The sequence below is a fragment of the Sinohyriopsis cumingii genome, chromosome 2 (genome assembly GCF_028554795.1).
Source record: "Sinohyriopsis cumingii isolate HCF-2022 chromosome 2, ASM2855479v2, whole genome shotgun sequence".
Lineage (NCBI taxonomy): Eukaryota > Metazoa > Mollusca > Bivalvia > Unionida > Unionidae > Sinohyriopsis > Sinohyriopsis cumingii.
The window spans coordinates 87,641,748-87,659,461 of record NC_142962.1 but is presented as its reverse complement, the minus strand read 5'-3'; the positions used below and the strand labels follow the sequence as shown (position 1 = coordinate 87,659,461).

General features: G+C 33.9%; 1 protein-coding gene across 2 annotated transcripts in view; it reads right to left on the bottom strand.

The window, feature by feature from the left end:
- LOC149805328 (cell growth regulator with RING finger domain protein 1-like) overlaps window positions 1-7,392 on the bottom strand; it is a 30,313-nt gene extending 22,921 nt beyond the window's left edge. For both annotated transcript variants that reach the window (XM_089949245.1, XM_089949246.1), the window contains exon 1: window positions 7,251-7,392. In XM_089949245.1, coding sequence (XP_089805371.1) covers window positions 7,251-7,354 — 104 coding nt within the window. In that variant the 5' untranslated portion in view covers window positions 7,355-7,392. The remainder of the gene's footprint in view (window positions 1-7,250) is intronic.
- Window positions 7,393-17,714: the final 10,322 nt, after the last annotated feature.

The window sequence follows — 17,714 nt, the reverse complement described above, 5'->3', positions numbered from 1 at the left end:
CTGTAAAAATCTATTTGAATATGCATACATATTAAGTATTATTGTTTCATACATCAATATTAATAATTTGACCAGAAGTCTTAAACTAAAAATGTTGTTAAGAGGGTGCAAATGATTTTTAGCATAAAGAAATAAATGTATAAAAATTAAAAATATCTTACTATTAGAATGCATAAAATACGTAATTTTGAGTTTTCTCTCATATATATATATATATATATATATATATATATATATATATATATATATATATATATATATTATGGAGTATGACTTTTTGTTAAAAATATCAAGCTAGTTTAGTTTGTTCAAGTTTGTTCCATTGTTTCTAAAATCTCTTTCACATCCGTTAACAAAATGTCACAAAATAGATACATACATATACTGTTCAGAATACATGTATCTACTTTATTTTTTTGGAGCAAAACAAAACTTGCTAAAACTATGGTCTCAGCTGCCTTGTTAAGTTGGGCCGAATTGTCTTTCAAGCTGAGCCATATTGTCTTTCAAGTTGGGTTGAATGGTCTTATTTTTTATCCAAGTTGGGCTGAATTGTCTTTGGGCCAGATTGTCTATTAACCCCCTGGAACAAGCATTATATTGCAGTTTTAACCTAACATCAATGAAGTATTACATGCATGTTTATAATAGGGCCTACTTAGAAACCCTAAATTAGCCGATTCCCAGCATGATTCATCTTCAGATTATGATTCCATTCTGCATAATGATGATAGTGATGATGATGATGATAGTGCTGATGACAATAATCTTTAAAGTTATGAAGCATATCAGATTATTAGATATAGGAAAATGTTAATGGAGATACCTGTGAGATATTTTAAGCCATACAATGGTGTTAAATATGAGTCTGATGTACATGCTAGATGCTGGTATTTCAAAATTAAATGAGAACAGGGCAGAATACCAAGCCCCCAAAAGCCCCAGACAATTTAAAAGGAAAATTCAGTTTTTATTTCAACTATTTATCCCTCTGGGATGTACAACAAAACCATATCCCTATCAGTGTTAAGATAAGCTGAATAAATAAGAACAAAAAAGATGAAATTAAGAAGTAAAGATATTTATCTGATCAAAATATCTCTATCTGAACAAGCAGACTATGGCACTCGATGGACTTAAAACCCTAATACATCTATGGCATTATCTAACAAATAAAAAATCTGTCATAGTAGTTGTCAATCACAGACACAAAAAATAAAACTTTGGCGGAGCTTATGTTAGTAAAAATCATATTTTGGAGCAAAAGTATCCAAAAGATAATGCCTGTGGGCTCTCAGCACAGAACAGTATTCACATACAGATAAGGAACATGTTATGCTCAGAAACAATAAACATTTAAAGATTTTGATTTCATCAGAGCTCTAACAGAGTGGAGCTGGAAGAGAGAGACACATATTGAAATAAAAAGTAAATGTTGAACTAGGCCATTTTCTCCTCCCTCTCCATCTTTTTACTACTCCTCCTATATTTTGGCAATAAGGGAGTTGCTCCTCCCTTTAGATAAAATCCTGTCAGCATTGCTGCTTAAATTGTACATGAAGACCAAACTTGAAAAATGTCTCCTTTCATGCTCAGATATTTAATCAGTGACTGTACATGCCAATGGGATATACAGACTCAGCAAGAGGCTGATTTCAAACTGTACAAATTTATCACCATGTGTAAATTTTTCATTTTATTTTTTCAAGAATGGGATTGGCTATTGTCAATAGTTTTTCTTCTTCACTATCAAAAGCAGGTACCTGTGGCCATGGCAGTATTGTACTTCTGCAAAAGTACAATTGGATACGTTTAGTTGGTATTCATCCTCATACCGAGACTGGCCTTGTTTTAGATGAGATTTTCTTCGCATGAGAGAATCGCATTATTTTTTTCGTTTTGAAGATAACATCATAATGTCTTCCAAGTTTAAGTAAGATATAAAAATGGTAATAAAATGTTTTTAAACCATAATCTGTAAAACAAAGGGCATATTATCTAGTTCAAAACAAAGGACAATGTAGCTAAAATGAATCCTGCATCTGATCAAATGGAGCTGTCTTAAATGGCATAAAATGATGCCTAAAAATTACCAGCAACTAAAGGTAGTCTGAAAGTATTGTTATCTTGCCTTAGCCCACTCAGTTACACAGGGCCCTGACAGACAAATAGATCAAACATTTCTATTGAAAATTGACAGATTTCCATCAGAACAATGGCAAACTATAGTGAAAGTCCTACAGGTTATATAGGCACAATTATTAAAGTTAAAATTAATTTTAATTGTTGTTCTAAACTTGAATACTAAAATAGTTTAACCAAAGTCTATTCAATCTTGAATGTTGAATGCTCAAACACAATAAATGCCATTTTTTTAAAAATCAGATGAAAAGATAACAATCCTTTTGATTTAGCCATATACTTAATACATGTACTTGTTCAGTGCCAAGTAGAGTTCTGCCTTTTCCAGTAAATGTTCGACCTTAGTCCCTTTGTTTGTTTTCCCATGTGACAACCATCTGACTGAGCTGCAAGTGCGAAACTTGCTCAGCTGCAAGTAACAGAGGTAGTTCTTCATACCTGTCAACTCTTACAACGAGGAAGAAAAAAACCTCCCGATTTTTGGGGTCATTCCATGCCTACCTCCTGATCTCTAATATCTCCTGATTTTTTGCAGAGAAATCCCAGCTATTACATTATGTGTATTCATTTTCATTTCTCTGAAAAATCGTACATAAATAGATACATGTACATTGTATGCAATCCACAGAAGCCATGTTCTTTTTTATCACCTGATAATATTGTTGTGACAAAATAATTAATATCACAATACAAAGTTTTTTTCTTCAGTAAATAGAATGTTACGATTAAACATTATTCACGTAATTTTCAGGATTTTTTTAAAACCCCTACAATAATACAATAGTCAAAAAATAAACCACAACAATAAAATTGTCACCAAGTAGTTTCAACCCATGATAACTGTGAATGCTGTTTATTTTTCTCTACAAGTAAAATAGCATTTTCATTCCCACTAAAGAAACTTGCAATGCCAGTGCATGATTCCCCATACTGTGTGTGTATATATATATATATATATATATATATATATATATATATATATATATATATATTTACACACACACTTTAATTACCGAGATTAAATTAAAAGAAGGAATGAAAAAATATACCACACAGTATATGTTCCCCAAAAGAACTAATTCAGAATAAATATTTCATTTAGTAAAGTGTTACATGCCTTGCGAGTTGATCCAAAAAAATAAAGTGGGATATAAAACGTGGGAATAACAGCTGCCACATGTAATATAACTTGTGACTGCATATTTAAAGGAGACCAGAAACCAATGGAAATACAGAATAATAATAAAAGCACTATAGAAGAAAACCTGATTCTGAAGTATCATCTGTGACCGTAATGCCATTATTTAAATATTGGCATATCTTCTAGGAGCTGAATTTCCGTGACCTTGTATGCAAAATTTCCGCGCCTATTTGGTTACTTTTGGGTGTGACGTCATAGTATCGACTCCAGCATCCCAACTGGGAGTTGCCAGAGTAAAAGACAATGCCATTTTGCGTTGCTTACGGGTGTAATAGCACATTAAGAAAAGCCTGTGGACAACATTTTTTTTCTTTTCCAAAGATAAAGGCATAAAGAAAGTATGGATACATTATTACAAGCGAGTCGATTTCAAAGCAACACCATACAGCACACTATAATCATTACATTTCTAAAGGAATGTTACGAGAAGGATCCTGAAAAAAATGATAGCCCGACACCCGAAGCCCCTCTAATTTTAGTTCGGGCCCATCCTGTATTCAAAGTTAGGTCTCTGTTGGATTTGTCGGAAAAAAATTGTTTACCTGAGGAAACTTGGATCGCGCTGATGAAATGAGAAAATGTATTTTCAAGATGTTGACATACATACCTTAACACGGCACAATTGAAATCAAATCACCTCTGTCCTAGGTGAAATTGAGATCTAATTTTAATTAAATGAAAGATTTGCAAAAAAAAAGATTCTAAAACCACTGACACGGTCATGTTTCGAAAAAACACAATTTTCAGTAATCTTAAATAAAAATTAAAAATTTTTTAAAAAAATCAGTCTATGCCTGTTACACGTAGTATGTATAAACGGTAATCTGTAATGATTGGAACTGATATAAAACTATATGGGATGTTTAAATAGCAGCGACTAAAAGAAAAGAGGTCATTTATAAAATCAAAGTTTCAATTTAACTGGCTGACAATAGAAATTGGGGGGAGGCTACTATTGACCCCATCCCTTGCCCCAATGTGCAAGCACCCACGGGACGCACCATTTCCCCTGTGATATGCCTTATTATCCCCCAGGACAAGACCCTTGTATCTTATTCTGGTCAGCTGTAGCTAAACTGCACAATAGCTAAAGGTTAGACTTGAGTACACAAGCATAAGGTCAGCGTGACTAATTAACAGTTAATCCTCATCAATTCATTTATCTTGTGAAAAGGACTGCCCTTCGGACATACTTCAAAGAAAACATGTTCTACAATATGTAGATGTAAACATCAGCATTGATTGGAAAATAAACGATGCCCTAGTTTATTGTAACTTACAATGCCTAGGACTTCATTTTAACAGTTAAAATATGTTTTTTGCACATTTAAATCCCACTTTATTTCCTTAGGTTTAAGTCTTAAGGCATGTAACACTGTTTACTGAATAAAATATTTATTCTGAATTAGTTCTTTTGGGGGCACATATACTGCGTGGCATATTTTCTTTTATTCCTTCTTTTAATATAATCATGGTAATTAAACTTTACATATACAGTAGAGGAATGTCAGGCATTAACTGGCAGAGTTTCTTTGGTGGAAATGGAGATTGATTTTGTTGCAGAGAAAAATAGGCAACATTCACAGTGATCATTCATTGGATTTAAGCTAATTGCAACAATTTTATTTTTTTAATGTTTTTATTACTACAATTATGTTGTAGTGTTTTAAAAAATATGAAATGTATGTGAATAATGTTTAATCTTAACATTCTATTTACTGAAGAAAAAAACTTGTGTGATATTTATTATTTTGTAACTAATATATTGACAAGTGATAAAACAGAATATGGCATCTGTGGATTGTATACGTTTCATCTATTTATGTATGGTTGTTTTTTAAATTTTTACATTGGGCACCATCACTTAATCCTTATCACATTTGTGCACAGCACATGATGTATAAGTATTTATTTCAAAATTACATTGCATTTTTTAAATTCCAAAATATGAAATATGAGCACCTTCTTACTGTTGTACTTATAATCACTACCCGCCTACGATATTTAATTTATAAACATCACAGTCCAATTAAAATTTGTCGAGAATTACATATATAAAAGGAAAATTTCTGTTTCTAGTCTCCTTTAAGCTTTTAAAATGAAGTCATAGGTATCAGAATTAAACATCAACCACAATCAGTTATGCAAGGTATTAACTCTTTTCTTTGACAGCTGTTAAAGTTTAATGGGTAGTCTGGTTATACGAGGCCTTAATGCTAAATTGTTTCATTTTATGAACAGTGAAATGAACCTTAATATCTTCAAATACAAGGAGACTGTTGGGTCAAAAATAAGACTAAAATACACTGTGAGAAAATAAGTGGACAGAAGTTTTAAAATATATTTAAAAAAACAAAGCAACAACAAGTGCAAAATAGAAATGATGTCTATTTGACAATAATCGGGATGCTCAACATTCAACATTTACACAAAATACTTAAGTCCAAATTGCTCATGTGATAACTCACATGAAAAAATCCAACTTTGAATAAATTTGAAATAAATGTTTAATCAGAATCAAAGACCAAGTTTCTCATGTGATAACTCATGTGAGAAATTAGAACTCTGCCTTATTTTCACACATGGTTGTATGTAATGGAAAAGAATGTTTTCTAAGTTCTACTTTCTCATGTGAAAATTTAGATTCGCACGTAAGCAAAATCTGCACATGTGAAAATCAGGTTAGTTTTTCCTAGACTCACAAGATTTAACAAACTGCACACATGAGCCTGCAAAATCTACCCAATCTGCATACATTTCTAACAAGGTTCTCATGTGCAGCTTATCAGCAGCTCATGCGAATTGGTGAGATTTTTCTGTACAGGAGTCCAATGAATCAATCCATGCATTATTTGCCCATTTACATATTTATGGAATATGTAGTTGTTTCTTTTCTTTCCTGTCCTGTTTTTTTTAGCTGTTTGTTTTCCGGTCTCATGCCCTCAGTTGATAGGTCTGTGTGTTCATTTATATTAGTCTATCCGTCTTGATACCTATTATCTATTTCATCCATAAACCTTCCTCCATCCTTCTTTCCCTCATTCTCTAAGATAATGTATCTCTATATTTCTCTCCTGTAATGAAGCCTTAGTAGGTTTACATGTATTTATGTATGTATGTGCCATCCTGGTCACATATATGCCTTCCTACATACCTTCCCTCTCATTTAATCACTCTCTCAAGGTGGGTCAACAAGTAGATGTCCACTCTTTTCTGACATTTCTGGTGGCAGAACTGTCAGAAGAAAAAAACAGAACAAAGCAGAGATCTACTTGTTGGTGTATCTCTCAAGGAATATTTACCCCTCCTACACAAACGTACACTAAAAATGAAATTCACTTGTTTGTAATAGTTCAATGCTCGTTTTGATCTATTCTGTTATGAAGTTTCTATGTTCATATCCACGTATTACTTCTGTGTAAATTTGTTGTAAAGAAATTTGAGCATTTTTTTAAACTAATAATTTAGTAAATTATATTTTTTTAAAAGTATATCGTTCAAAATTTTATTTCGTTATACATGTATATGTAACGAGTGTGTTTGGGGTGATTCGGGGTTTAAGGTAGTTTGGGGTGTTTCACAGGTCTGGAGTGTTTGGATGGACAGGATATTTACTATAAAATTTTGACAACCTTACTGAGAGTAACCAACAAAATTTACTTCTGTACTAATGTAGTTTGCTCCACATAACAATTGACATCGCTTATTTTTTAATATGTAACTCAGTACACTTTCAGGCCTGTATCATTAGATGCACATAGCTATAAATACTTAATTAGTTTCGTACGAAGTCTTTCAAACGAATTAGTACTTCTAGTTACATTTAATAACTCTAACGTGAACATTAATCGAGTTACACCCCTGCCGGAACGAACTATGCTAATAAATAATTACGTGAAAACCTTACCGTAGTATGAAAACAACCATCACTATAAAGCATATGAGAACTGTCAAAATAGAATAGAAATTAGAATAGTTGGCGAATACGGAAAGCTGAGCAACGTCCACCATTTTGATATTTTACGTCAGCAAAACGCTCTCATGTTGCAAAGGCCTATAGGCCTAGTGAGACACACCTCCAGTGTTTCATTGGTCACATGCATAAAAAAGAATCCTATTGGCTAACTGACTTATTGAATGTTGGCAAGTTTGATTGGTTAAGTTACGCGGACATAATAATTGAAGAAGACTCCGTAAAAATGGCTGATACATATTTAATACATCGTTTGAACCAAATGCGAATTGAAGGCCAGCTGTGTGACGTACATCTTGTAGCAGATGATGCATCCACATTTCCAGTGCATGGCTTGCTTCTTGTAGCGGCAGACGAGAATTTTTACAGGTTTTTGGTGAATGCAAACAATGGACCTATAGTTATAAAACCTGGTGTTTCACGCCAAGAACTTGAAAGTGTGGTACACTTTGTGTATGGTGTACAGATTAGTGGTAAGCAACTTGAAATGGGACTCCAGAAGATGCAGATGACGAGACTTTGGAACCAGTTATCAAATATCAGCAAGGGAAGTGAAGTGGGAAACATGAATCCACATGTAAGCAGTTCAACTGAGGTAAAACCAATGATTGATATAAATGATACCATCGGTAGCATTTACTTTAAAACACTTAATGACTCAGTTCACAAAACATGTTCTGGAGATATAAACTTGCATTCACCAGTTGAGATTGAAATGAAGTCAGTTGTGGAACCCAAGCCATCAGAACATAGAGAGACTGTATCTTTAAAACCAACACTCCCTGAAAATGTTAAATGTTTACTAGGAAAAGCAGCTGATAATATGGAATTCAGTAATTCTTCCTTTAGCGATGAGATACCGATGCCAAGTTTGGTGAAATGTGAAACACCAAAATATATACCATTATGCAGTGAAGAAAGAACGATGCCAACACTTGAAAGAGTAGAATGTAAATCTGCTAGAACCCCTCCATATTCTCAGTTTCCATTCAAAGTCAAAAGTGAACCAATATCGCCACCAGAATCACCAGTACCAATGGTGTTACCTCCCGACAATATTCTTGAAAAGTGTGAATTTGCATGTCCAGAATCAGGATATCATGTGAACCAAGAGGCAACCTGCAGTGCTGATCATGGATTACCACATTGTTTCAAGGAAAGAAGTCAATCTCAAAATGACTTTAAAAGTTGCAATAGAAAATTGAGTACAGAGGATACCAGATTGTCAGTGTTCACTAGTAGTCCTCCTATTATCAAAACTGAGGAAGACTGTTTTGGAGAAATTAGTGATAAGTACACTTTACTTGAGAATGATATGTTGATATTAAAAGATGCACAAATGCTTTCAGTTGCAAGTACTTCTGAGGCACAAATGAGCGCTTCCAGTATACACAGTGGCAGAGTTGTGCAATCAAGGGCCAATAAATGTACAGATGGTAATCCACTTGGAACATGTACACAATTCCTGGATCAGTCTCACAATTCTGCACTGGGTCTGCCTATCATCCCAGGAATTCCTTTGTATTCACATATAGGACAATCACATTCAGCAGAAGGTATTATTATACAAAACCCTCCTGGAGCAATGGTTTCATTGGTGCCATCAGCAGTTTCAAATTTGCATGTGAATTTTTGTGCCTCAAAGTTGCAGCAAAGCATGGAAACTTACATTAGTAGTGACCAAAAGCATAAGTGTGTTACTAAATTTAATGGCATGAAACAGAAGACACATAGCTCTCCTGCAACAAATATGAATAATTCAGACATTTCAAATTTTGTTGTCTACCCTGGCAAAGTAATGCATAACATGGGATCTAAAAGAGGTAGAAAGTTTTCCAAGATTCCAATGATAATGCGCAGAAATTCAGTGCCTTTCAGGAAGAGATCTTATGACAGTTTCAAAATCACTGATGTTATTCTGCATGCCAATGCTGAAAGCACTTTGGAAGTAGAATCAAAGAAAAATATTAGTTCAGGAGGTTTAATACAGGATGTGGAATTAAATTCAAGTTGGAGTACTGCAGCTGTCATTGATGGTCAGTTGAACCAGTCTTTCAGTAGAACACAAAATGACCATAGCTGTATTGGGTCGGTAGCAGAGAAACCCAAACCAAAATGCTCGAAGCAGACAAAGCCTAAATTTTTTCATGGATATTCATCATCATTTATTCCTATTGCTCCTAAATTTGAATACTAAAGAAAGAGGGGAAAGAAAGATGGCTGAGAACTACAAAACCGGAATAGTGTGCAACAAATTTGCATTTTACATTAGGTTTCTCATTTTGGCATAGAAGATATTTACATTTTTACAATTTCAATCATCTCTTGTAATGAACAGATCAGATCTATTTGTGATGAGTGACAAAATGTTGCAGTCTTGTTGATATGATGTTTGGATACTAATTTTTCATAAACCTAGGTCTGTGATATTTTATACTGTACATTCCTTTGGATGCCCTAAGAAGAGTCCCAGACTGTCAGACACGTATGAAAAACTGCTGCAGACTAATTTTAAAAAAATAATAACGTATTAGCATTAGAACTTTTTATTTGACTCTCAGGTCTAATATATTAAGCACTGCCCTAAAGATGACTGCTCATTCCATCAGACAATGTTGGAATTCATTCATGATATAATTGATATCATCATTTATTTCCTCAAAAATGTGCCCATTGTTTTGAACTCTAATTATAGCAAGAGGGTTTCCTGAAAATAATTTTTTTTTTAAATTTCAAGAGGGATATAGGCTATGGCAGCTTAAAAGCAATCATGTTTATTGTATGCTTGATCTCTTAGCTGTTTCTACCTATTTTTGTATGATCTGGCACAATAATAATGCAAGCCTTTATTTGAAGTTCCTGAAGTGTACTTTACATATGAAAAGGTAATATTTTCATAAAAATCAGACCCCAAAGTAAAGGATGTTTGCTGATGTAACTTTGAATTGCACGTTTTTAATTTGTTTGTATGTATCATGTGTTGACTGCATATTATGAAGGTTAAGAGGAGTTCAATTATGGATGACATCTATGCATATTAATGACATGATATTGCATCTAATTGGTTGATCTTGTGAGGTTACACTCGAAATGCCATATTTCTTATAGATTTTGATGAGAATCAGTAAGTAAGCATATGTCAAGATCTCAGATGAGTTTGAATTTGAATGACAGTCATGAGGTGATCTTGCTTCTGATTGACTAGCTTGTGAGCACACTTAATGCCATGTTTCTGATCAGATTTTTATCAGATCTGGTTTGTAAACATGTACCATCACGATCTTGAGTGAGTTATAATTACAAGCAATAGAAAAATATTAATGAAGTGGTTTTGAATCTGGCTAACTTGTGAACTCTTTAGAGACCACATTTCTGAACACATTTTGATTATATTTGCTACGTAAGCTTGTACAGTAGAACCTGTCTTGAAAGGCCACCCCTTCTGCCAAAAAAATATGGTCTCTCAAGACAGGTGGTCTCTCATGTTAAGTCAAAACACAATATAACCATTAAATCTGTGCAAGAGAACCTGATCTCTCAAGACAGGTGGTCTTTCATAACTGGTCTCACAAGACAGGTTTTACTGTATCATCAAGAAGATGGATGAGTTTGTGAACAACATACATACAAAATAATGAGGTGATCTTGCATCTGATTTGTTGAGCTTCTAAATACTGTAAAGGCCATATTTATGCACAAATGTTTATCATACTTCCTATATAATCTTATTTAATATCAAGGTCCTGGATGAGTTTGATTGTGAGCGACATCTAAGAATATTAACGAGGTGATATTGCATGTATTATTTTAGATCAGATTTTGTATGTTAGATTATTGTTTATATCACTTGTGGAATATCAAGAGATTCAGTTTAGTAATTTATTATGCAGACTGTATAAACATGTAGTATAGTATGCATTTGCTTGCCAGTTTACATTAGAAAGTGAACTAAGCAACTGTGATAAGGATTTTTTTTAAACCACAGGTTTGGGGTTATGTATAGTTCTTGCAGGAAAACAATTTGAGAACACAAGATGCATACATTTCAAGAGAACAAGATATAAAAATAACAAAATAATGCATGTTAGGAATTATAATGAATGATTTATAATGTAAACTGTATCAAGATACAAAATAAAATTAATGACAAGTAACACTGAGTTAATAATTTGCTAATACACATATATTTTATAAGACTAGTTTGTAAAGTGTGAGCTAATTATTACAATCTTATAGTGGAAAAATGTTTTTACTAAGGAAAGAGCTGTATGGGAATGCACTGCTAACACAATGCAGCTTTGATACTGTACAACTGAATGTGTCTTATACACACCAGTAAAAGATTTCTAAATTAGTTTCCTTACATATTTAATTATGTGCAAGAAAATAAATTTGCTTTAAGAATATATTTCTTGTATAAATCATGTGCAAGTTTTTACATGTTTTTTGCAGAGAATTATTTGCTAAAACCCTGACTATATTTAAAAAAATTAAATTTTTGAAGCAAGTTTAATATGTTTGGTGAAACATAGTTTGACAGTTGCTAGTACAACAGAACCCATCGTAACCACCCATTATGTCCAGGAAATAATGGTTTCTCAAGACTTGTGGTATTTCATAACAGTGGTGTCTGAGGGTATGTTTGTTGTATTGCCCTATTAAATGCCTGAAACAATTGTTGTGTATAGGTTATCATCTGCATTATGCAATTTTTAAGCATTTTATATAATCAGAACAGTTACTAACAATATTTTTTAAATTTTAGATTTTATTAAATAAAAAATGTTAATCTTACAGGTTTTCCTGCTGAATCACTTCTAAATTTAATTACTAAGAGTAAAAAAGCAAATGACCTTAACAAAAAATCTTTAGAACTAATAAATCCAGGCCAGGGATGTTCCATTGGAGGCCATACACTTTACATTTTTATATCGAAATACCCCAATGAATCTTGGTAAATCCTGCGTGTTGGAACTTTCACCTCATTCTATTCGTGTCCATTACATGTTTTATTTGATTGGAGTCTTAATTTTACCTTTTCCCATACCAGAAGTCATATTAATTGTCCAAAAATTTGTCATTGCTTTTGGTGCCTTTTAATCATAATGGTGCAGTGTCCAAACCAGACCCAGACATCTGGACAAAATTTCATCTCCAGTCAGAATTGATGAAGGTGTTTAAAATATGGAGAAATGGGTGTAGAAATTCAAAATATTCATATTTTATTTTAAAGTATTGAAATGATGGTGAAATATTATTAAAAATTTATAAAAATTATTAAGACATTTATTATTTCACTTTACTAAAATCGCAGTAGAACACAAAGCAGCAACCTCACAAAGATAGGTTAGTGAAAGATTGGCAAATCTTTCATAACAGGAGTAAATATTTGATATGTTTATAAAATAGAATATTGGATAAAATTATTAATTAGTAATTGATCTGCATATGCCTGCTAAGCCATAACTTGCTTCAGATTGAGCAAGGCAAATTAATTTTTTTAAAGATCCAAATGTGAATTTAGGGCAGGATGGCAGTGTCATTTCTGACATTTATGATAATCAAATAGGCCAAAAATTGACTACAGCTCATAAAATGTAATCATTGCAAGAGTATTTAGTCACATATAAGTTAGTGTACCCACTTACATGCAACACAAGTAGCTGCTATGCAGTGGAATTGGTAATATGTGTTATTTGGTGGGAAAACAGGAATTAACATTATGCTGTAGGCTTATACTGAGAGAATACTTGGGGTCAAATCAGAATTTAACATTACACCTCATGTTGAAAATTGTTTGGGTTACTGGTTAGATGGAAGATGTAATGTTAAATAGTGATCTACTATCCAATACTTAGTAATCTTCTATCAAGAACATACTTATCTATTATCTATGATATGGTTATCTTCCATCCATCACCTAATTACATACTATACGGCATCCCACATTTACTATACAACATGCAATGTGTAGTGACCAGTATGCTCCATTTACTCTCCATCATGCCATGTGCAGTGACCAGTAATTAGTTATTTACTATCCATAAACATACTGACCAATACACCACATATACTATCCATCATGATGTGTGTAGTGTCTAATACCTCTCACTCAACTGTTCAACTAGCAGTCATTAACAGATGGCTTCGGTAACCTAAATGGTCTGCCTCAGATATGGGAGGTCGTTGGTTCATTCCCCCACTGACTCATACCAGTGACTTATAAAAATGGTACTTGCAGCTGCCTCACTTGGCACTGAGCATTAAGAAGTTATTTTTAGGACTGGTTGGCCTGACGTCAGGATAATGTGACTGGGTGGGACATGATGCTACATGTCATTGGCATGATGCCCCAGTGCTAGACATCACTATAAACTGCCAAACTGCAGATATCATAGCGATATGACTGAAAAATTGTTAAGGCTATATTAAAAATCCAAACTAAACATACATACTGTCATTAACACCCCATGTGCAGTGATCAGTACCCCACATTTACTATCCAACCTTGCCATATTTAGTGATCAATACATACCGGTAGTCATCTAATGTGCCATCAGTATGCAATGTTTAGTGACCAGTACCTTAAACATCCTCTTCAACAGCCTGCATTTACTATCCAGCACAATGTTTTGTTAACAATGCTTAGTCATCTTCTGTCCAACACTCCATACATACTATCCAAAATGATGTGACCAGTACCATGCATTTTTAATCAAATATACTTGTGTAGTGACTGATGTTTGGTTGCCTATCCAGCATACCTTCAATATACATTGTATAGTGACCAATAAAATGCTAACAAGATTCCTTTTGTAGCTACCCCATACATTGTCACCAGCATGCCTTGTGTAATGATCAACATCTCATATTTTACTGTCTACCTGGCCATTAACATGATGTTGTGAAGTGACCAATATGCACAATTACTATCCAACACCCTATGTTTGCTATCCATCATGTTTGTAGTGACCATTATTTAGGCATCTGTTATCCAACATGCCCCACATACTAACCTACATGCATTGTGCAGTAACCAATACCTAGTGATCTACTAGCCAAGACCTCACTGTATTATCGGCCTGCCATGTGTAAAGACCTGCATAGTGGCAGCATAGATTATGTGAGAGCGAATAAACAGTCAGTGAAACATACACACTGGAGAGATGCAGAACCTCTTTTAGAATAATCATGTATTTCCAAAGAGGCCATATATGGAGTTCTTGAAATGTAAAAACTTTAAGACATGTTTGTTCATCATTACACGTAGAAAGTGTACCTTCAGGTCATTTACATAGCACTTGTATTTGGAGGTCTGGACTTCCCAGATGAAAAATGCATTCAAGTTTATTATCGCCAAGATCATTTTGATGAAAGGATTCTCAGATACAGTTAATATTGTGAAACATGTCACATAGGATTTGACAATTGGGAGCAGTATAATTATTATGGAGAGAGATGTCATGATTATTTATTTCCAGACATGTCATTCCTCAAGGAAAATAAAGAATGTCTTGTTTTACTGGCAGGAGTCACGGATGTTACGAGTGACATTACATGAAACAATTCCACAGAAAAGTGTTTGCAAATTATTAAGTGTGAGATCCGCTTGTGACTTGAGTCAAACACATTATCATCTTTGTTATCTTCCATGACACATTAGAAGAAAACGAGAAGAAATTAAACTTTGGTTTAGATGAAAAAGACATTATCACAATGCTAGTATTATTTACATTACTCAGGCTTGTTTGAAAAGAGGGCAGTGTACTATCAGTTTCGATGCGTACTGAATTGAAGTTGCTTTGATTGGGATTGTGTAGCTTAAAAGAGCTTGGTCGATGGACCCTGTGGCCAGTCAGGATGATTTCACTTCTTGCTCGGCTTCAATGGCTTGGGTTTTAACTGGAAGATGAGCCTAGGTTCCCTTGGAAATATCCACTTCAGCCACTTTGGTGTCCAAATTGGGAAGTTTAAAGGACCAGGAAGGGATGCAAGAGACCAAGGGTCGTGGGGTGGGATGAGGACAGACCATTCCTTATGTTGTTTAGAAAAGTCCTCACCCATATTAAACTTATGGGAATACTCCATAATCGTATCCAAGTGAGGAAGCAACAAAGGATCATGTCAAGAGTTAGCCCCAAAAGGTTTCTTCCAGCTGGACAGAATTTTAGTGTCATCAAAGCCTGAAGATCACTGGGCATAAGACTGCAAACCTCATTAATCGCTTTGTCAGAAGACCAGATCTCCTCCACCTCTGCCACCTTGATCAATGGAAGAAAGGAGGCAAGGGACATGAAGTGGGTGCTTATCTCTGAAGACTGAAAGGCTGTCTCAATCTCACTCTTACTCCTGGGAGGCAGGACTATGCAACTCAATGTCTCTGTTTTCAGGGAGACTTGGGTATATGACTGACCTCGATCCATAACTCCTTTCACAGAGCTACAGGACAGATGTACTAATCAAGAAAAGTTTGACAATATATAGGAATGTGGTTTTTGTACAGCAAATTTTGATTCTACATAAAACTAAAATGACTGCTCCCTTGTGCTAAAAAAAATCAGCCTAAATTAGTCTAAAGTACACTATGTATAGCAGCTATTAAAATAAGGAAACTGAACTTTGCCAGACTAGACAATGCCAGCTTCTAAAAGTGCAATGAATGAATTACCAAATATATAAAATGTACAAAAGTTATCAGATATGTTTTTTACAATTTACCTCTGAAGTTCAAGAAATGAAAATGACCAAATAGAGCTAGCATGTTTTTCTTTAAAGGCACACATCTGGAGTAAGGACAAGCTGTATATTGAAGGTTCTTTAAACAATACCTGTGAGATATATCCAGTATCACCAATGAGGAAACCTAGGGAAATTCTTTTTCTTAAAAATTATAACCCTATACAAAACTGTAGAATGGCACCTTTTTAGTTTTTGCCATCATCTTTTAAAGGAAAATTACCTCTTAATTGTCTACCTTGCACGACTACATTTATATCTGTCTGCAGCAGTTTATCTTATTATGCTTTTCTTGCATTTGTTTTAGATTTATTTGTAAATTGTTTCCTTTTATTGCTACTATGTATCCTGCATTGCACCAATGTGTTAAACCAATATATATATATATGTGTGTGTGTGTGTGTGTGTCTGTGCGCGAAAGAAATAAACAAGAAATATCCTATATAGCTTTGATAATTGTGCAAGATCAATAAACTGCCTAACTTTCACTTCACAAACACATGTGCCAATAAATAACTGGAATGTGCAGTCATTTGGTCTCATGGTAATGCTTATTTTAACAATTCTATAGTATTGAAAATGTCCAGATTTGAGATTCAAGTGATATGTAATCCTATAAAACTGATGCCATGGACCTTAGTGCTGCATCCAAAAGAAGTGTGTAGTCAACATTAAACATTAAGACATCATGAGCCCATGTTCACGGGACAGCATGATTATACAAACAAATGAAAATGTGCAATTTGCAATTCTGCAAAGGAGTGACAATGTAATGTATTCTGAATGCATTTTCACTGTTCTGCTAAAATTAACACAAATGAAAATACATCACCACTGTTTCAATGGTATCACTCACCCAGACATTTATAATTTTAGTCAAATAAATTCAACAGTATTATGAGAAACATTACATATATATTGTCAATTGGTTTCAGATATGCACATCAAGCTTTGAAGTTTGGCAAAAAATATATTCATATTCATTTGTCATTTTAAAGCAAAAGTTATAAAATATCAAGTGATGACGTCCGTATCTCTATGGAAATGATAGAGACATAAAACTTAATGCATTTTAAGCAAACTGGCTTAATCCCTAAAGCAGTAATTAGGAAGATCAGGTAAACCATTCACTGCTAACACTTAGAATAAATGCAAGACATATAAATCAAACAAGACACAAACATCCTCTGCATACATGTACAAACAAACAACTTTAATACCACTGCTATAATTAGTACTGCAGCTAGATTTTCTGTATTCTTTAAGACCATTATCAAAACAATTAGGGATTAGGTACTAAAATAAAATCAATGACAGCAAACCAAGTTTTTTCAAAACAAAACTTACATCTTTTCCATATGTATGTAGTTGTGTCCAAATTGAGTTTCACTTTCTCAGCTATCACAATCTCACCAACAGCGGTTAAAGATTATGAAACTCGAGGTAAAATCTACAGTTGTGATCCTAAGGAGTCCTTTCTGAATGACATGGAAAGGTAACCTTTTGCACCATTAATAAAGTTTCCTCCAAATCAAACTGCACCTTTTACGATGAAAGATCTCTGATAAAACTAGGGAGGTGTACTTGGATCTCCATCCCCCAGCATGGATAATTACAATTAGAGAAATGAACACTATCACCCATATGAAATGTTTGTGGCAG